The sequence below is a fragment of the Hordeum vulgare genome, chromosome 2H, assembly GCF_904849725.1.
Source record: "Hordeum vulgare subsp. vulgare chromosome 2H, MorexV3_pseudomolecules_assembly, whole genome shotgun sequence".
Classification (NCBI taxonomy): domain Eukaryota; kingdom Viridiplantae; phylum Streptophyta; class Magnoliopsida; order Poales; family Poaceae; genus Hordeum; species Hordeum vulgare.
Window position 1 is genome coordinate 640,953,764 of NC_058519.1, and position 21,268 is coordinate 640,975,031.

The window sequence follows — 21,268 nt, forward strand, 5'->3', positions numbered from 1 at the left end:
TTGAGAATATTGCCGCGATGCATGTGTTTGGGCCTGGATTTGGTGGTCTTACAGAGACAAATTTTATGCACTTGAAGACAATTAAGGTGGACTATATGCCAGAACTTGTGGAATGGGTCGGGGGACCCAATTGTCTTTTGTTTTCAAGGCTTGAAAGCATTGTATGCAAAGGTTGCCCCTTCTGTCCACATTTTCTTTCTTGGAGTGTTGTACCAACCTTTGTCAACTTATTATTGATGATTGCGCAGAGATTACTCAGTTGCCCCCTCTGCCTCATACTTCTACATTAACAGAGTTTGCTGTGGGTTATGGGTTTCTGCCAAGTTTGTATTGTGATGGAAAGCGGGTGTTTGCTGCTGATTACTCCCTCCGTTCCTAAATATAAGACCTTTTAAAAATTCCACTATGAACTACATACGGATGTATGTAGTCATATTTTAGGATATAGATTCACTCATTTTGCTCCGTATCTAGTCTATAGTGTAATCTCTAAAAGGTCTTATATTTAGGAACGGAGGGAGTATAAAGGTGCTTTGGCCTTCCAAAATATGGATAAAGTAGAGGATATAGATATTCGTAGGTCACCACACGTTTCATTGTCAGTGTCGGACCTCCAAAAGATGAAGTCCCTGAGAAAACTATCTGACAAAAGTTGCGCCAGCATATTCTCTGCAGAATGGTTCAATCCAGTCGTCCTAGAGGAATTGGCAGCCCATGACAAGTCTTTGGACGAAGAGAATATCTCTGTAGCAACAGGTCTGATCCCAAAGGTGGCAATGAGCAAATCTTTTCATCCAGGTTCATTCCAACTGGAGGAAATGGAGGTGGAGAGCATCTCGGCAGTGCTTATTGCTCCCATTTGCAGACGCCTTGCCGCTACCCTTCGCAAATTAATGTTCATCTGTGATCGAGGGACTGAAACCTTAACGGAAGAGCAAGAGAAAGCACTTAATCTTCTCACCTCCCTCCAATATCTACGTTTTCCATCCTGCAAACTGCGGTTTATCCCTCGGCTATACGGCATTTCTTCTATCAGGGATTTTTCTTTAGGAGGCTGTGAGGGACCCATTCACTGCCCCCCAAGGAATTTTCTAAGTGGCTGCAGTCGTGAGATAAAAGAGCAAGCCGAGAAACTTAAAGAAGCAAACCCTTGTTTATCTGTAGAGGTACGTAACACTCATTTTTTGAATCCAGAAAATTGTTAGAAAGGCAGTAAAAATAGGCTGCTTATCAGTTTTGGGCTCTTCTAAGAAATTATGCTTGCAATTGCAATTGACAGTCTTGTACTATCTACAGACAACCGCTTCCGAGGATTCCATGCCATGATAATGTACAGGTTGCCTTCCGTTTAAATTAAATTGTCCCAAAGACTCTTTTTTTGCTACGTTTTGTTATCTGCGTAGATTCCTTTTTTGCTTTGCCACAAGAGTGATTAGTTAGTTTACTTGAATCAGGTCAATTTGCTGACGGGACATTCATGAATGGAAGCACAAGCGAGCTATCATGTGATGAATATCCATATGCTGTCCTCTGTCAGGTCAGTTACTTGCACTAAAATGCACAACCCTTGAGGCAAATTGCATGCATAATTGTACTAATGACTCTTCTCCTTGAAATATATCGATGCAGTTGTGAGATAAAAGAGCAGTCTGAGCAACTAAAAGAAAGCAAACCCTTGTTTATCTGTTGAGGTACGTAAAACTCACTTTCGTTGGAAGGGGTTGGGGTCGAGACGAAAAAGGAACGGGCAATGGTACGCACCTATGATCAGCTCTCATAGTGGGAGAATCATTGTCAAGTTAGGCGCAAAAGAGGGGGTTGAAACCTATCTAGTTTCTGAAATCTCATGATTTACTCGTGTCATTGAAGAAGTAGCCAATCGAAGAAGTAGGGGTCACACATGTATTTGAAGTCGGTATCTGCAGGTGAGGGCATGCAAAATCAACTTTAGAGTATATGAAGCCACATGATTGCTTAATTTAATTTGCATGGCACACATTTAGTACATTCCAAGCTTCTATGTTTGCTCATGTAACTATTACACGGTTTCATTTTTCATAGTCACAACTGTAAATTTCATATACAATATTGTTAGATTTTGTTCTCCCTCATATCAGACATCACCTTTGAAACGGCACATGCCAGTTTGCATGTAGCAGCTGCATGATTCCACTTTTATAAACCTCCTCAAGTAAAAAGTTTGCTGTCAGGAATACTAAGACTATATTTTCGACCATCTTATTTTCAGAACTAGAAGACAGGCAGCCAGGTCGAATACAGGACAGGAGGTGCAACTGTTCTGTGCAAATTGTTCCTCATCTTGGATAACCGCCTGACATCCAGAGCTAGCCAAGCCGGTGAGTCGATTTCTCCCCCTCCCAGTCACCCACTACTCTGAGTTACATGGTGCTTTAGGTTGCTGGTGCGGATTCAGTTGTAGCTCGCGGCAGATAGTGCCCTTGACTGGGATGCGCTTGCACATGCCGTCAGACCGAGACTGGATGCACGCTCATACATAGGTCGTGCAGTTACCTGGCATAGCTCATACTCGTAGAGCCATCGATTTGATCAAGGCAAAATTATATTCTAAATTTAGGGGCAGGTATGTTGCATACCTGGCGAACTCACGTGTTTGCTGACATTGTTCATGGTTTGGATATCCTTTTAGATGCAAAATCCAAACTGCGAGGCCATGGTGGACAACTGCTAATGTGGATTCGTCAAGACATCAGAGCCTCCAATGGTGGTATGTTCATGTCGGTCATCATATAATCATATGAATGACATATAAGTTTCACCTATTCGGGCATTTGCATGGCAGGGAGAAGATCTGGTTACCAGTAGCTTGGTAAAGAACCCTGGCGGTACCATTGTGCCTTCTGGTTGTTATGTTGCTGGAAGAAAGACTTGGTTGACGCAGCCGCAGCTCGCCAATCTGCACCTGGCCTCGGGGTGGACTTTGGGTCAGCACCTGGCCATGTTATGCGAGCTGTCTCAAGGCTTGGTTCTTGCTCCGCAAATTGTTGGAGAGGCAGTAAAACTAGGTTGCTTATCAGTTCTTGCCTTTCCTAGTAAAGGTCATGTCAGCCAAGGACTATAGTGTTCAACCACTTTCGAGGGTCCCCAGCCATGATATTGTGCAGGTCGCCTTAAGTTCAACATTTAGATTGTCCCAAAGACTGTTTTTTTGCCATGTTTTGTTATCTGCATAGTTTCCCTTTGATACAAAAGTGATTGGTTCGTTCAGTTGAATCAGGTCATTTTCGCCGTCGAGGCATATATAGATGGAAGCACAAGGGAGCTATCATGTGATGGGCCATTAAGAGATCCATATGCTGCCAGGTCAGTTGCTTGTACTAAAATGCACAGCAGACTCTGATGGGCACCAAGTTTAAGGTTGAGAGCCTGGGCCATCAAGTGTGCCTTCTCCTCCCTTCCACTGACGGCCCTTCTCCCTTGAAATGTATCGATGCAGGGAGGAACGCATTGGACACAGTGGGCTCTTGCCCTGGTGAAGTTCTGGAGGTCATATATCTGCTTGTTTCTAGAAGACTGCCCATTTCTTGAATGGGTAGGCTCTTTGTTAACTCGTATAACCGATTGGTGAGAAAAATAAAATAATCGATTACTCAGTATGTGTCTATTGATGGGAATCATCAGGTAATCTTCATAATTTGCTTGTTATCGATTCTATCAAATCTGACACGGTGCTAGCTAGCTAACTAACTGACACAGGATTTCCTTGATGCAGGAACGATCATGCTCACAAAATATTTTGGTCGAATTGCAGAGTGATCTAAAAGCAGCAGATATGTTTCAAGTTTGTGAAGAGTTCAGCAGGCTTGCACTGACTGATTAGCAGGGTAACTTCAAGCCAGAGCATCATCCATACTGGATAGCTTCTGCCACCGAATTGCCAGTTCATTAGGATACCGGTTTGAACTGAATGGATTAGTTAGAAATGCTTTCAAATCAATGTACCTATTGTATGAGTTTGCCAATTCAATAAGAGATAGATGACTGTCACAGCACTTTATTTTGGGGGATTCTTTTGTGTACAATGAATCCACAGTGCTGAAGTGTTAGGGTGGTTTTTTTATGTTATATTTCAATTGTCACTTAATGGCCCAGATCAGTTTGCAGAGTCTGCTCATAAACATCCACAGAAAAAAATGTTACTTTTTACGAAGATTATTGTATCCTGGTTTAACACTCAAGAAGCCATTCTTGTAAGGAGTCAATTTCTGGTCATGAATTACTTGATTTTCCTGGTCAAACATAAGTGCCTCTGTCTATTCTTGTCACTATGATTAGTTTTGCATCTTTTGCTTAGTATGGATGAGCCATTTATGCATATGGAAGTATAAAACACAGAGTGTAAACATGGTGCTGCGTGTATGACAGCTGTGGCTCCGGTCTACGAGCAAACTTATGATCAAAGATATCTTCATAATGAGATCAGATGCAAATGCAAGCAACATAGTTACTGCTAAACAAAAGTCAAAGAGAGACAAACCTCACACCCCCAAGAGCATGTGCCTCACCTTGAGCCAAGTGAGGCATCCCAGAGTATTGTTCCTGCATTCCTAAGAAAGTAGCTTTTCCTTTCCAGAATCCAAGCAACCGAAAAGAAGGCCAAGTTTCTTCACACTGCGGCCACAGATGTCCTCCTGCTCCGCAATAAACAGAGCAATGGCTGGAGGTCCTGGGAGGATGCTAGTGAGAGGGTGCACTGCAAACAAAATGGAGATGGATGGAGGTAGTAAGTACAGATCAAGGGGCCACACAATGGGCAGCAACAACTACAAAAGGCTCCCCTACCTGCTGCTGCTGCTGCTGGCCATCGGCGCCGCCACGCTGAGCGTCAGCGTGCTGCACAAGATGAGGGAGCGGCGCCTCCTCTCAGTCCTCGTCCAGGAACGCGAGCAGCAGCTCATGTCCCTCCAGGTCCGCCTCGAGGTATGAATATGGTTTCTGGCATGCCATGCATCAGAACTGGTTTGCTACTTCTCTGTGCCTGCATCTCTTTGCAATGCTGCCAGTAGATTATGTTTGCCCCATTTTGGTGATGTATCACCTGAACTCTGAAGTGCTCTACGCATCTAACCAGTAAGCTGAGTTTAGTCCTCTTATTCACTGAACGACGTCACGTAAATGTAGCCCTAGGACCTGAAGCAAAAAATCTCAGGTGCCAATATTAGCAGTTCCAAATAATAAATATTACTGGGCAGGCTATGAATATCTTCTTATCTTCAGTGGATGAAAGAGTCTTACATGAGCAATCATACAGGCTGTAGCTGAAAGATTCTAACCTCGATTTTCAATCAACATCATGGTCACAGATTACAAGTACCAAAAGTGATTCCAGCCTCCCCATAGGGCATATAGGCTTGGCATGTGGCTTGTGCAAATACTCATAGCACCAATTAACAGAAGTACAGATAGAACACAACTGCACTAATGCACTCACAAAAGATCTATAGTCCAATAATGAGCATAATGTCAAATATGAAATTATGCATTTGTAGCATTCAATATCATAAAAGAATTCCACTCCATACGAACACAGAAATCTTGGGCTGGAAATATCATATCGAAATATTACAGCAAATATATAAACATATAATATTCAACTGAACATCTTTTTGATTTACAACCTAAGGATAGCTATGAAAATGATATTCTTGTAGCACTACCACATGCCGAGCTTAAACTATCTGCCTATTCCATTAGTGTGCTTTTATAGATACATTTTATTTGGTTTGTTCACAAACCTGTTTTTCAAAGTAAATGATATCTCATTAACCAAATATTGCTATTTCATTTGGCCAGAATGAAAAAGAAATCAGTAAAGAGATGAGGAGAAAAGTGGATGAACTGGAAGCTAAGACGTCTATCCTGAGCATTGAGAGGACAGAACTGAAGAACAAGGTCATGAATTCAGAAACAACCACCACCTATCTTACCAACACCCAGAAAGAACTGGAGGCAGCTCTTGTGGAGAAAGAGAGCCATATCAACCAAATGAAAGAGATTGTAGCTGCTTCAGGCCCTGACCAGATGTCGGCTATAAAGGAACTCCTGCAACAAAAGGAAGCTGAGCTCGAAGAGATAAAGACCAAGTTCCAGGACTACAAGAAACCAGACACGGAAGTCGGCGACAACGAAGTGTTACGCACAAACAATGAAAATGCAACTTCTGACACTGTAGCACCCGAGAATTCTGCAAGCTCTGGTGATAGAACACCTGCTCCAACAGAAGATCATTCCTATAACACCACTGCATCAGAGAGCAACCATCAAGACGAGAGAATTTTAGAGAACACAAACGATGATGATGCAAATCCTGATGCTGTGATACCTGAGGAAAAATCAAATTCCAGTGATTCCATGCCTGCTACAGGAGAAGAACTGCATTCCGACAACACCGCTGCATCCGAGAGCAGCCACCAAGATGAGAGAGCTGCAGTGGGCACAAACAACGAAGATGTAACTCCTGACACTGTGATAGGTGAGGAAAAAGCAAACTCCAGTAGTTCCACACCAGATCAAGCAGAAGAACTGCAATCCTACAACACCACTGTATCCGAGAGCAGCCACCAAGAAGATAGTTCATCGGAAGGTCAGTTTGTAAAGTTCACAACTAACTTCGAAGATGATGCCTTGCAAGAGAAAACAGATGATGCCAACCAAAGTTCAGATGACCCCCCTCCAAAGGGAACACATTCAGAGGAATCTGAACTTCGTAAATCAGCAGACAGTCAAGAAATCAGCAAAGAAGAACTAGATGGGAAAAAACAATTGGATGACCCCCAAGGTGAAGTCAGCAAAGAAGTTGCTAGAGAACCAGAGAAGGAAATCAACTCTGATGGTGAGATGAAGATCTCAAAAGACAGTCAAGAAATCAACAAAGAAGAACTAGATGGCAAAAAACAATCGGAGGACTCCCAAGGCGAGGTCAGCTACCACAGCAAAGAGAGTAAGCTGCTTGAGCAGGAAGATGGAAAAGAAGTTGCTAGAGAACCAGAGAAGGAAATCAACCCTGATGGCGAGATGAAGATCTCAAAAAACAGCTTGACTGAAGCCAACCAGGAGATAATGCAGGTCGTGGGACCTGTTGCCAGCCCTGCAGATGTCAACCTCAGCTTGTCAAATAACAGTGAATCAAAAGAAACAAGTAAGAGGCATAGGAAGAGGAAGTCCAGATCCAAAAGGAGGAAGAGGACCGACGTTGCTGCCAGCAATGTTGATGGAGAAGCCATCAAAGCTAGGTAGATGCCACAGCAAATCCGTAAGGACTGTTTGGGTTTGAAGAAACACCGCAATACAATGATGGAAGGTACAGAAAGGAGAAATTGCAAAAGCATATTACAAGAGGCAAAATCTAGATCACTGTCATATGTTGAATAGCTATGAAGAGAACAATGGGAAATAATATAGCTACACAGCTTGTATAATTAGTTGCCAGTTTGAAGCTGATGGCAGCATAAATAATTATTTATTTCCTGAATACTGTAAATTGATTCTTCGGTGAAACTAATAGTAAACCATGTTACACTTTACTTCCTGCGAACACTTAGCTGCATCGTAGTTTTCACTAGAAAGTTCTTTCAATGATAAATTTCTCTCTGAGGTTAAACATAAGAATGTTATGTACGATTATTACTACAAGCACATGTGCCGAAGACATGTCTGCTAACCATATACAGGTACAACAGATATATGAAAAAAATTACAAGACAATTTTCTCACAGCAGGCACAAATCTGCACCCTCTGAATAAGCTTTATTGGCCTCACGCAGAAAAGGTACAAACAAAATTGAGTGACTATGAATAGAAATTAACTTCTGAATCTGGAAATTATATAAGATAATTCTTCTTCTGAAGATGTATAAATAACCAGACAAAAAAAAGGAAGATCTGTCTGAATATCCAATAAATATGTATCTCAAAACTTGTTGTAGCACCTCAATAATTTAAATCAATTCTACAATTATGCCCTTCCTCCAGTCACACCAAAAAATCAAAATGGAAAAAATTACATTGGTGGCTGCAAGTTATGAAGCCATGTAATTGATGCTGTTCAAGGTAGCAGCCTACTGAATGCCAATCTTAGCTCTTCTGCTATTACCTGTGTGGCCGGTCATATCTGTAGTCGATGTACCTTATCAACTACACATGCCAGCATAAACAACTGTCCATGTTTAATCTGAGGGTGTAACTTGTGAATGAAGCTTATCGAATTCACAAGAATGTTCGTGTGTGCCTGTTCAAGCTATGCATTTGAAGGACGTCCATCAGAAGGTCACAAAAAGTTCTAATATTGATACACATTAATCAGCGCATGAAGCACCGTTGAAGCAGAGGGTGTGAATAATCCACATAGTTGTCCCAGAAGCCCTTGTACTTCTCCATCCCAATTTTCAGCCATGGCTTCAAGTTTCCATTGTAATGCAATACTGCACCTTCTTTAATAGCATCAGGATCAACAGTTGTGTAGCCCAGCCCCAAGACATGCCATTTTGGGTTCAGTGCTTCAACCAAGCCATAGAAAGCAAGAAGCCCAGGTGGTAAAGATCCGAGCTTCCACAGGGTATGATCAGCATTGCGCTCCTGCCAATAATGATATATACCTGTAACATTCTTGTTCCTCCATTCAACAAGATCAAGCACATTCATACCAAACGCCCAGCCACAAGCATCAGGATCAAAATGAGCACGAATCAGAGGATGAGAATGATTGAGATACTTATGAAATCTGTGGAACGTCTCCATGCAAGTCTCAACTGCCCCCATAACGTTGCCGTTGAGGTTGATTGTAAACAAATCTGACAGGTCCTTCTGAACAACAATGTCATCATCAAGAAATACCACCTTGTGCAGTTCTGGATAAATTTCTGGGATGTAAAACCTCAGGTGGTTGAGCATTGATAGGTACTTTGGATTTCTGAACTTGATTGGTGTTCCGCGATTACCACTGCCAGAGAAGTAGAAATTCTGTGTAGCAGCATCCTGGAGCTGTTTAAGAACAGGAACATAGGAAGCATTTAGCCAGGTGAAGTCCTCCACCTTCTGTATCTCCACAATGGCCCCTCTGTAGTCATTCAAGGCAAACCACGCCCTCATTGGGTCATAGTTGACCTCGTCGGTCACCAAATGAAAAACAATCTTTTCAGGGTGCTTTGAATTCAGAGTGGTAGAATTGACGACAACGGAGACAGCAATGATGTTGTCCGAGAAAACACAATAGTGATAGAGGCTGTTATCCCTCAGATTGCTCTGCACTGCAGGGCTCCTATCCAAGAACTTCCTCTGAAGCTCGGCACTGTTGAACCATTCCATGGTTAACCGGACACCAAGGCAATAAAGCCCCTTTGGGAGCTCCTCGGCAGCGATCTGGCCATACTTTGTGCTCTTATCCGCCTCGGCCTTGGACTTCTCCTCCAGGGACAGAATCTGGCCCTTGAGCTTCAATATGGTGACGGCACTGTCGTAACGGAACTGCTGAGCCTGATAGAACAGCACGGCCATGTCCCTGATCGCCTTCTCCGCATCCTCCTTGACCACCGTGCCACCGTTGGCAGCAGCACGAGCGAGGATGCTCTGCTCCCGCCGCACCAGCGAGCCGAGCTCCGCCACGAACTGCAGGTTGTTGGCTTCTTTGGCGACCGTGATGTAGGTCTTTGCGAGGGAAATCTGGTCCATGAGCTGACGGGAAAGCGAGTGGGCGCTCAGCATTTCGTCCGTCATGTTGTGCGTGTCCGTGATAACCTCGAGGTAAGATCTCTGCACATCAGAAGTTGAGAGCGTTTATTAGACGCTGGTCCAGCATTCATGATGTTGTCTTAAATAAACAGTTTAGCAGCGTGTACTCGACCTGCTAAGTAAGTAGCACTACACAGATAGTAGCAAATTCAGCGGTTATGATGAGTAGTCTAACACCTAGAATCTGATGGTTCCGGGGCAGACACGATTTACGAGATGCGGCGCGGCTCAATCGGTCGTGTAAGTATTACCTGGCGGAGGAGAGGGGAGGAGACGGCATCGGCGTCGGCGTGGGCGGATCGGGAGGGGTCGTCGGTGGCGGGCGGGGAGGAGGGGTCGGGGGAGCCGGCGAGGCCGAGGAGGAGGAGGGCGCAGGCGAGGGCGAGGAGGAGCGAGAGCAGGAGGCGGGCCCAGAGCGGGCGCTGCTGCCACCGCCGGCGGAAGGACGGGCGCCGCTGGTCGAGGAACGGGCGCCGCCTCGTCGTCGGGTCGAGGAGGCCCGCCGGCCGCACCATCCCCGTCGGCGGGGGAGGAGGGCGCCCGACGGGATCTCGCGGGGGCGGGGGCGGGGGCGGGGCTTCCCCTTCTCGTCCACGCGGCGCGGGCCTCAGATCTCGCACGGCGCGGCAGCTTCGTGTGTTGTCCCTTTGCTTGACTGCGGCCGCGACTGCGACTGGTTTGATTCCCCCTCCCACCGATCTCTTCCGTTGGCAGCGGCGGCAGCTGGGATGGGAATGGGATCCACGCGGTAATGAGTTTCGAGCCGAGACCTTTTTCCCGGTTCACCGCGGTGCTCTGTCGACGTAGTGTAGTAACAACTGCCCTGCGCCGCGCCGTGGATGGATGGAAGCAAGGCCGGCAATAAGAGCATCTACGGCGTCTACCACAAATCCGACTCCTCAACTTACAAAACTCTAGCACATCTCGTAAAGCTTTGTTTTTAAGGTTAATGTCGTCGCTTTATTTAAGGGGACTGCTACGCATCTACCGGTGGATATTTATTAAATATCCATCACCTGAACAGCCGTTCGATCTCGCGCGTGTAGCCGTCCGATCCGCTGCGTCTGATCCGCTCTGGACGCAATTCCTGAAACGATGCTCGAGTTGCAGAAACTTTCGCTTTGTTGCAAAAAATAAACTTTGGATCCGTTAATTCCTGAAACAACGGTCGAGTTTCAGAAACAATTTGCTTGTTGCAGAAGCACTACCCCAGCCGGGATCCGGTCTGGCGCGGGGAGGCAGGGCCGACGCGAGTCGGCCGGCGGCAGGAACACGACGGCGATGGCTGGGGGCTCCGGCGCCGGTGGCTGGGGCTCCGATGGCGGCAGGATCGGCCGGCGGCGGCGCACCACGGCGGGGCGTGCGGGACCGGTGGCGGAGGGGGTGGCAGGGCCGCAGCAGGCCGGCAGCAGAGGGGGCGGCGGGGCTGCAGCAGCCGACGGCGGAGGGGCGGCGAGCCACAGCAGGCCGGCGACGCGAGGTCGTCGGGGCGGAGTACGGACTGGACAGTTTCTCTGAAACAACTGCCCAGTTTCAGAAACTGTGCCCCAGTTTCAGAAATCGATTGATGCGTGGGACGAGGAAGCGGTGGACAGTTTATTTGGATCCGCCGGTGAAAGGTAAGAGTTTCCCTTTATTTAAGGGAAAGGATTTCCGTCGGCTGGTGGATTATACTCACTGCGTCCACCTCCTCCTACTCTCAACACGCGTCATGTGTAAATGCCGCAGGTGATCATTGGAGGACGTCGCTAGCCGTCCTTTCTTCTATGGGGCATGCTACGCATCCACCGGCGGATGTTTAATAAACATCCGCCACTTGGAGGACCGTCCGATCCGCTCCGGTCAGGCACCCGATAATTCCTGAAACGATGCATGAGTTGCAGAAGCTTTCGCTTTGTTGCAAGAAATAAACTTTGGACCCGTTAATTCCTGAAACAACGGTCGAGTTTCAGAAACAAGAAATTTTTGCAACAAAGGTAATGTTTCAGGAATTTTTGCAAACAAAACTCAAGCTGTGGAAATTTTTTGGAACGTTCATGGGCGGCTGGCGGCGGCCGGATGGCGTCGCGGCCGAGCGGTCGGTGGGGTATCCGAAGTAGGTCATGCCGTAGGGGAGCTCCGCCGTGGCGCGATACTCCGGGATGTTGTCCACGACGAGGTTGTCGGCGTCCGCCGCAGCCGTGGCGGAGCGGCGACACACTGCGGCCGAGACGAGTCGACGGAGCGGCGGCGCACTACGGCCGAGAGGAGTCGGCGGAACGCCATCGGGCAGATCTGGTGGACGGCCTCTCCGGCGCGCGGAGAAGGTGGAGATCTGGCTGTGCGGAGGAGGTGGAGATCTGAAGGACGGTGGCCCAGTTTCTGAAACAACGAGCTAGTTTCAGGAAATTGTTCGTGATCGAGGCGAGATCCAACGGACTAGTGGGCGGTGGATGGATCGCGCGGATCGGCCGGTGAATGATAATCTTTTCCCTTCTTCTATCCTCCTTTTCCTCTCTAACTCCTCCTGTCCCGCCTCCCTATGACCGCAGCCATGGTCGCCGCTCGAGCGTGCACACCCGAACTCCACTCCAGCCATCAATGGCCTAGCTGCACCGCTTCAGCCTCCCCTCTTGCCCTCCGTCGTTGCTCTAGTAGGTCGATGCTTTTTTATAATTTCTGCAACAAGGGCTTTATTGCAAAAGTCCTTCCACAACATCATATCTGTTGCAGAAATTTCTCGATTCACGCCGTAAACGACATCATTATTTTCAAAGAAAAATTTCTGCAACATTATTCATGTTGCAAAAGTCCTTTCTAATAATTTCTGCAATAAGGGGTCTTGTTGCAAAAGGCCTCCCGCAACATCATATCTGTTGCAGTAAATTTTCGATTCACACCCCAAACGACATCATTATTTTCAGAGAAAAATTTCTGCAACATTATTCATGTTGCAGAAGTCCTCCCGCAACATCATCTATGTTGTGAAAAATATAAAGAAAAAAAATAGTTTTGCAACACCATTTGATTCGCACCGCACACGATGTCACTATTTTCTGTAAAAAAAAAATTGCAACATTGTCCATGTTGCAAAAGTCCTCACGACAACATCATTTATGCTGCAAAAAAGATGAAGATTAAAATAGTAATTCTGCAACACCACCTTTGTTGCAAAAGTTTTTCTACAACATCATCCATGTTGCAAGACATAAAAATAGCGCGGGAGATCCGACGACTACTTGTTGCTCAATCCAACGGTCCAGGAGGTGGTGGATGTTTTTAATTAATCCATCGACGGACGCGTAGCATCACCCTTTATTTAATCATAAAAATTACAAATCTCATCTAAAATAACATTGAATATGTAGTGCGGGGAAATCCCAATTAAACCTTATAAAGTTTATCACCAACACCGACTCTCGCTAACTTATGTGCGACAACATTAGCATAACGACGCACCCACGAAACTCTAAAATCAGAGAAAGATGCAAGCAAATCCTTGGTCTCATGTATCCATGGACCTGCACTTGACATGTCCTTTCCCGGATTCCTTAGCTTCTGCGCAACACTCTAGGAGTCTAGCTCGACGTGGACCTTATTTGCATTGATCTCCTGCGCCACTTAGAGAGCTCGTTTGCAGGCTAAAATCTCCACAGACTCGCAATCCACAACACCACGAAAGAGGTGGCATAGTCCAACCCTCAACGCCCCTTCATGGTTCCGGATGACATCCCCAGCTGTTGGAAATATGCCCTAGAGGCAATAATAAAATGGTTATTATCATATTTCCTTGTTCATGATAATCGTCTATTGTTCATGCTATAATTGTATTAACAGGAAACAGTAATACATGTGTGAATAAATAGATCACAATGTGTCCCTAGCAAGCCTCTAGTTGGCTAGCTCGTTAGTCAATGGATGATCATGGTTTCCTGATCATGGGCATTAGATGTCATTGATAACGGTATCACATCATTGGGAGAATGATGTGATGGACAAGACTCAATCCTAAGCATAGCACTAGATCGTATTGTTCGTATTCTAAAGCTTTTATAATGTCAAGTATCTTTTCCTTCGACCGTGAGATTGTGCAACTCCCGGATACCGTAGGAGTGCTTTGGGTGTATCAAACGTCACAAAGTAACTGGGTGACTATAAAGGTGCACTACGGGTACCTTCGAAAGTGTGTGTTGGGTTGGTACGAATCGAGATCGAGATTTGTCACTCCGTGTGACGGAGAGGTATCTCTGGGCCCACTCGGTAGAACATCATCATGAGCTCAATGTGACTAACGAGTTACTCACAGGATGACGTGCTACGGAACGAGTAAAGAGACTTACCGGTAACGAGATTGAACAAGGTATAGGTATACCGACGATCGAATCTTGGGCAAGTTCTATACCGACAAACAAAGGGAATCGTATACGGGATTGATTGAATCCTTGACATCACGGTTCATCCGATGAGATCACCGTGGAGCAAGTGGGAGCCACCATGGGTATCCAGACCCCATTGATGGTTATTTGCCGAAGAGGTGTCTCGGTCATGTCTGCCTGTCTCCCGAACCCGTAGGGTCTACACACTTAAGGTTCGATGACGCTAGGGTTATAGGGAATTGTTATACGAGGTTACCGAAAGTTGTTCGGAGTCCCGGATGAGATCCCGGATGTCATGAGGAGCTCCGGAATGGTCTGGAGGTAAAGATTGATATATAGGACAGATGGTTTCGGACACCGGAAGTGTTTCGAGCATCACCGGTAACGTACCGGGACCATCGGAGGTGGCCCCGGGGGTCCACCGAAGGGGGGCAACGACCCCGGGAGGTAAGGTGGGACAAGTGGGAAAGGGAACCAGCCCCTAGGTGGGCTGGTGTGCCTCCCCACTCAGCCCAATGCGTGGGGGGAGAAAAGGGGGGGCAAACCCTAAGCCAGGTGGGCCTAAGGCCCACCAGGGGTGCGCCACACCCCTCCTCCCCCCTTGGCCGCCGCACCAGCCCCCATCTAGGGTTGCCGCCCCCCCAGGAGAGGGAAACCCTCAAGAGGGCGCAGCCCCTCCCTCCCCCTATATATTGTGGGCACTTTTGGCCATTGGAGATCAGACTGTTGCCTCTCTCTCGGCGCAGCCCTGCCCTTCTTCCTCCTCCTCTCTGCCGGTGCTTGGCGAAGCCCTGCCGGGAGACCTCGACTCTCCATCGACACCACACCTCATGCTGCTGGAGTTCTTCCCCAACCTCTCCCTCCTCCTTGCTGGATCAAGGTGCGGGAGACGTCACCGGGCTGCACGTGTGTTGAACGCGGAGGTGCCGTAGTTCGGCACTAGATCGGAATCGCTGCGAGTACGACTCCATCAACCGCGTTCTAGCAACGTTTCCGCTTAGCGATCTTCAAAGGTATGAAGATGCTCTTACCCCTCTCTCGTTGCTGGTCTCTCCATAGGATGATCTGAATATGCGTAGGAAAATTTTGAATTTATGCTACGTTACCCAACAGTGGCATCCGAGCCAGGTTTTCTATGCGTAGATTCTATGCACGAGTAGAACTCAAAAGTTGTGGGCGATGATTTGTCAATTTTCTTGCCGCTACTAGTCTTATTCTTTTCCGGCGGTATTGTGGGATGAAGCGGCCCGGACCGACTTTACACGTACGCTTACTTGAGACTGGTTCCACCGACAGACATGCACACCGTGCATAAAGGTGGCTAGCGGGTGTCTGTCTCTCCTACTCTAGTCGGATTGGATTTGATGAAAAGGGTCCTTATGGAGGGTAAATAGCTTTGGCATATCATCGTTGTGGCTGTCACGTAGGTAAGAAGACGTTCTTGCTAGAAACCCAAATCAGCCACGTAAAACTTGCAACAACAATTAGAGGACGTCTAACTTGTTTTTGCAGGGTTTGACATGTGATGTGATATGGCCAAAGTTGTGATGTTGCATGTATGATGTATGAGATGATCATGTTATTGTAATAGGTTTCACAACTTGCATGTCGATGAGTATGACAACCGACAGGAGCCATAGGAGTTGTCTTAATTTATTGTATGAGATGCAACGCCATGTGCTTACTACTTTTACTTCATTGCTAACGGTTAGCTATAGTAGTAGTGATAGTAGTAGTTGGCGTAACGACTTCACGGAGACACGATGATGGAGATCATGGTGTCACGCCGGTGACGATGATGATCATGCGATGCCTGAAGATGGAGATCGAAAGAGCAAAGATGATAATGGCCATATCATGTCACTATATGATTGCATTGTGATGTTTATCATGTTTTACATCTTATTGATTAGAACGACGGTAGCATAATAAGATGATCCCTCTTAAAATTTCGAGGACGTATTCCCCTAAGTGTGCACCGTTGCGAAGGTTCGTTGTCTCGAAGCACCACGTGATGATCGGGTGTGATAGATTCTAACGTTCGCATACAACGGGTGTAAGCCAGATTTACACACGCAAAACACCTAGGTTGACTCGACGAGCTTAGCATGTACAGACATGACCTCGAATACAAGAGACCGAAAGGTCGAACATGAGTCGTATGGTTGAATACGATCAACATGAAGTTGCTCACCATGGTGACTAGTCCGTCTCACGTGATGATCGGACACGGGTTAGTCAACATGGATCATGTATCACTTAGATGACTAGAGGGATGTCGATTTAAGTGGGAGTTCATACTTAATTTGATTAAATGAACTTAATTGTTATGAACTTAGTCTAAAAGTTGTCTTTATAAATATTGTAGATGGCCAACGTCAACCTCAATTTCAACACATTCCTAGAGAAAAACAAGCTGAAAGACGATGGTAGCAACTATGCGGACTGGGTTCGCAACTTGAAGCTCATCCTTGAAGCAGCTAAAAAGGCTTATGTCCTTGATGCGCTGCTAGGTGACCCTCCCGCTCCCGCAGCAGCCCAGGAAATTCTGAACGTCTGGCAAACGCGGAGTGATGACTACTCTCTAGTTAGGTGTGGCATGTTATACAGTTTAGAAACGGGGCTGCAAAGGCATTTTGAGCAACACGGAGCATATGAGATGTTCCAAGAGCTGAAGCTAGTTTTTCAAGCTCATGCCCGTGTCGAGAGATATGAAGTCTCCGACAAGTTCTTTAGCTGTAAGATGGAGGAGAACAGTTCTGTCAGTGAGCACATACTCAAAATGTCTGGGTTACACGGTCGTCTGACTTCACTTGGAGTCGAACTTCCGGATGATGCTATAATCGACAGAATCCTCCAGTCTCTCCCACCAAGCTACAAAGGCTTTGTGCTTAACTACAACATGCAAGGGATGGAAAAGACCATTCCCTTGTACTCGATGCTCAAGTCTGCAGAAGTAGAAATCAAGAAAGAGCATCAAGTGTTGATGGTCAACAAGACCACTAGTTTCAAGAAAGGCAAGGGTAAGAAGAACTTCAAGAAAGACGGCAAAGCTGTTGCCGCGCCCGATAAGCCAGATGCCGGGAAGAAGAAAAAGAATGGACCCAAGCCTGAGACTGAGTGCTTCTATTGCAAGGGAAAAGGTCACTGGAAGCGGAACTGCCCCAAATACTTAGCGGACAAGAAGGCCGGCAACGTTAAAGGTATATGTGATATACATGTTATTGATGTGTACCTTACCAGCGCTCGTAGTAGATCCTGGGTATTTGATACCGGTGTTGTTGCTCACATTTGCAACTCAAAGCAGGAACTGCGGAATAAGCGTAGACTGGCCAAGGACGAGGTGACGATGCACGTGGGGAATGGTTCCAAAGTCGATGTGATCGCCGTCGGCACGCTACCTCTACATCTACCGACGGGATTAGTTTTAAACCTTAATAATTGTTATTTAGTACCAGCTTTGAGCATGAATATTGTATCAGGGTCTTGCTTAATGCGAGACGGCTACTCATTTAAGTCAGAGAATAATGGTTGTTCTATTTATATGAGTGATATGTTTTATGGTCATGCTCCGCTGGTGAATGGTTTATTCTTGATGAATCTCGATCGTGATGTTACGCATATTCATAGTGTGAGTACCAAAAGATGTAAAGTTGATAATGATAGTCCCACATACTTGTGGCACTGCCGCCTTGGTCATATCGGCGTTAAGCGCATGAAGAAGCTCCGTACTGATGGACTATTAGAGTCTCTTGACTTTGAATCATTTGACACATGTGAACCATGCCTCATGGGCAAGATGACTAAGACTCCATTCTCAGGAATAATGGAGAGAGCAACCGACTTATTGGAAATAATACATACTGATGTGTGTGGTCCAATGAACGTTGAAGCTCGCGGTGGCTATCGTTATGTTCTCACTCTCACCGATGATTTGAGTAGGTATGGGTATATCTACTTAATGAAACACAAATCTGAGACGTTTGAAAAGTTCAAGGAATTTCAAAGTGAGGTTGAGAATCAACATGACAGAAAAATTAAACGTCTGCGATCTGATCGTGGAGGGGAATATTTGAGTCACGAGTTTGGCACACACCTAAGGAAGTGTGGAATCGTTTCACAACTGACGCCGCCTGGCACACCGCAACACAACGGAGTGTCTGAACGTCGTAATCGCACTTTATTAGATATGGTACGATCTATGATGTCTCTTACCGACCTACCACTATCATTTTGGGGATACGCATTAGAAACTGCAGCATTCACTTTAAATAGGGCACCGTCTAAATCCGTTGAGACGACACCGTATGAACTATGGTTTGGCAAGAAACCTAAGTTGTCGTTTCTTAAAGTTTGGGGCTGCGATGCTTATGTGAAGAAACTTCAACCAGAAAAGCTTGAACCCAAAGCGGAGAAATGCGTGTTCATAGGATACCCTAAGGAAACTATTGGGTATACCTTCTATCTTAGATCCGAGGGTAAAATCTTTGTTGCCAAGAATGGATCCTTTCTAGAGAAAGAGTTTCTCTCGAAAGAAGTAAGTGGGAGGAAGGTAGAACTTGATGAGGTAATTACACCCCCTCTCGAACAGGATAGTAGCGCAGCGCGGGAAGTTGTTCCTGTGGCGCCTACACCAACTGAAGAGGAAGTTAATGATGATGATCATGAAGCTTCAGATCAAGTTACTACTGAACCGCGAAGGTCCACAAGGGCACGCTCCGCACCAGAGTGGTACGGCAACCCTGTGATGGAAATCATGTTGTTAGACAACGGTGAACCTTCGAACTATGAAGAAGCGATGGCGGGCCCGGATTCCAACAAATGGCTTGAGGCTATGAAATCCAAGATAGGATCCATGTATGAGAACAAAGTATGGACTTTGGTGGACTTGCCCGATGACCGGCGAGCCATAGAAAATAAATGGATCTTCAAGAAGAAGAATGATGCAAACGGTAATGTAACCGTTTACAAAGCTCGACTTGTCGCAAAGGGTTTTCGACAAATTCAAGGAGTTGACTACGAAGAGACTTTCTTTCCCGTAGCGAAGCTGAAATCAGTCTGAATCATGTTAGCAATTGCCGCCTTTTATGATTATGAAATTTGGCAAATGGACGTCAAAACAGCGTTCCTGAACGGGGACCTTAAGGAAGAGTTGTATATGATGCAACCAGAAGGTTTTGTCGACCCTAAGGGTGCTAACAAAGTGTGCAAGCTCCAGCGCTCCATCTATGGGCTGGTGCAAGCATCTCGGAGTTGGAACATTCGCTTTAATGAGGTGATTAAATCGTTTGGGTTCATACAGGTTTACGGGGAAGCCTGTCTGTACAAGAAAGTGAGTGGGATCTCTGTAGCTTTCCTCATACTGTATGTGGATGACATATTATTGATGGGGAATAATATAGAGATGTTGGAGAGCATAAAGGCCTATTTGAACAAAAGTTTTTCAATGAAGGACCTTGGAGAAGCTGCATACATATTAGGCATCAAGATCTATAGAGATAGATCAAGACGCCTCATAGGTCTTTCGCAAAGTACATACCTTGACAAGATATTGAAGAAGTTCAATATGGAAAACTCAAAGAAAGGGTTCTTGCCAGTTTTGCAAGGTGTGAGATTGAGTAAGACTCAGTCGCCGACCACGGCAGCAGATAGAGAGAAGATGAGTTCTGTCCCCTACGCATCAGCCGTGGGCTCTCTAATGTATGCCATGCTGTGTACCAGACCTGATATAAACCTTGCCATAAGCTTGGTAGGGAGGTACCAAAGTGATCCCGGTATGGAACACTGGACAGCGGTCAAGAATATCCTTAAGTACCTGAAAAGGACTAAGGAAATGTTTCTCGTTTATGGAGGTGACGAAGAGCTTGTCGTAAAGGGTGACGTCGACGCTAGCTTCGACACAGATCCAGATGACTCTAAGTCAAAGACCGGATACGTATATGTGTTGAATGGTGGGGCAGTGAGCTGGTGCAGCAGCAATCAAGAAGTCGTGGCAGCATCTACATGTGAAGCGGAGTACATAGCTGCTTCAGAAGCAGCTCATGAAGGAATTTGGATGAAGGAGCTCATCACCGACCTTGGAGTGGTTCCAAGCGCGTCGGGTCCAATGACACTCTTCTGTGATAACACTGGGGCCATTGCCATAGCCAAGGAGCCCAGGTTTCACCGGAAGACGAAGCACATCAAACGCCGCTACAACTCCATCCAGGACCATGTCCAGAGTGGAGTGATAGATATTTGTAAAGTACACACAAATCTGAATATTGCAGACCCGTTGACTAAACCTCTTCCACGAGCAAAACATGATCAACACCATAATGCTATGGGTGTTCGATACATCACAATGTAACTAGATTATTGACTCTAGTGCAAGTGGGAGACTGTTGGAAATATGCCCTAGAGGCAATAATAAAATGGTTATTATCATATTTCCTTGGTCATGATAATCATCTATTGTTCATGCTATAATTGTATTAACAGGAAACAGTAATACATGTGTGAATAAATAGATCACAATGTGTCCCTAGGAAGCCTCTAGTTGGCTAGCTCGTTAGTCAATAGATGATCATGGTTTCCTGATCATGGGCATTAGATGTCATTGATAACGGGATCACATCATTGGGAGAATGATGTGATGGACAAGACCCAATCCTAAGCATAGCACTAGATCGTATTGTTCGTATGCTAAAGCTTTTCTAATGTCAAGTATCTTTTCCTTCGACCGTGAGATTGTGCAACTCCCGGATACCGTAGGAGTGCTTTGGGTGTATCAAACGTCACAACGTAACTGGGTGACTATAAAGGTGCACTACGGGTACCTCCGAAAGTGTCTGTTGGGTTGGTACGAATCGAGATCGGGATTTGTCACTCCGTGTGACGGAGAGGTATCTCCGGGCCCACTCGGTAGAACATCATCATGACCTCAATGTGACTAACGAGTTACTCACAGGATGACGTGCTACGGAACGATTAAAGAGACTTACCGGTAACGAGATTGAACAAGGTATAGGTATACCGACGATCGAATCTCGGGCAAGTTCTATACCGACAAACAAAGGGAATCGTATACGGGATTGATTAACTCCTTGACATCATGGTTCATCCGATGAGATCACCGTGGAGCAAGTGGGAGCCACCATGGGTATCCA

At 46.1% G+C, this 21,268-nt stretch overlaps 2 protein-coding genes and 1 long non-coding RNA gene across 8 annotated transcripts; 2 read left to right on the forward strand and 1 right to left on the reverse strand.

Moving 5' to 3' along the window:
- The first annotated feature begins 507 nt into the window (after window positions 1-507).
- Window positions 508-4,123, forward strand: LOC123428232. Of its 6 annotated transcripts, none has more exons than XR_006622516.1 (9): window positions 508-1,166; window positions 1,297-1,336; window positions 1,455-1,537; window positions 1,630-1,925; window positions 2,249-2,357; window positions 2,669-2,746; window positions 2,822-3,143; window positions 3,248-3,342; window positions 3,476-4,123. It is a non-coding gene; the product is annotated as an uncharacterized LOC123428232 (long non-coding RNA). The 6 variants fall into 6 exon arrangements; XR_006622514.1 differs by having other exon boundaries at window positions 509-1,166; window positions 1,630-1,753; window positions 1,870-1,925; window positions 2,822-3,342; XR_006622515.1 differs by having other exon boundaries at window positions 510-1,166; window positions 3,257-3,342.
- A 615-nt stretch (window positions 4,124-4,738) lies between these two features.
- LOC123428231 (otolith matrix protein OMM-64-like) lies at window positions 4,739-7,567 on the forward strand. The gene is made up of 2 exons (XM_045112424.1): window positions 4,739-4,959; window positions 5,833-7,567. The coding sequence occupies exons 1-2, from the start codon at window positions 4,744-4,746 to the stop codon at window positions 7,273-7,275; spliced, it is 1,659 nt and encodes a 552-aa protein (XP_044968359.1). The 5' UTR covers window positions 4,739-4,743; the 3' UTR covers window positions 7,276-7,567.
- A 273-nt stretch (window positions 7,568-7,840) lies between these two features.
- Window positions 7,841-10,513, reverse strand: LOC123428230 (probable galacturonosyltransferase 10). Its single transcript, XM_045112423.1, has 2 exons — window positions 10,017-10,513; window positions 7,841-9,786 (listed from the first exon to the last, which is right to left on the reverse strand). The coding sequence occupies exons 1-2, from the start codon at window positions 10,278-10,280 to the stop codon at window positions 8,338-8,340; spliced, it is 1,713 nt and encodes a 570-aa protein (XP_044968358.1). The 5' UTR covers window positions 10,281-10,513; the 3' UTR covers window positions 7,841-8,337.
- Window positions 10,514-21,268: the final 10,755 nt, after the last annotated feature.

Excerpts from the sequence above, each read along its gene's own strand:
- LOC123428231 (XM_045112424.1), top strand. The coding sequence starts at position 4,744 with ATGGAGATGGATGGAGGTAGTAAGTACAGATCAAGGGGCCACACAATG. Across the intron at positions 4,960-5,832 it reads CCCTCCAGGTCCGCCTCGAG|AATGAAAAAGAAATCAGTAA; the intron begins GTATGAATATGG and ends TCATTTGGCCAG.
- LOC123428230 (XM_045112423.1), bottom strand. The coding sequence starts at position 10,280 with ATGGTGCGGCCGGCGGGCCTCCTCGACCCGACGACGAGGCGGCGCCCG. Across the intron at positions 9,787-10,016 it reads CCTCCCCTCTCCTCCGCCAG|AGATCTTACCTCGAGGTTAT; the intron begins GTAATACTTACA and ends TCTGATGTGCAG.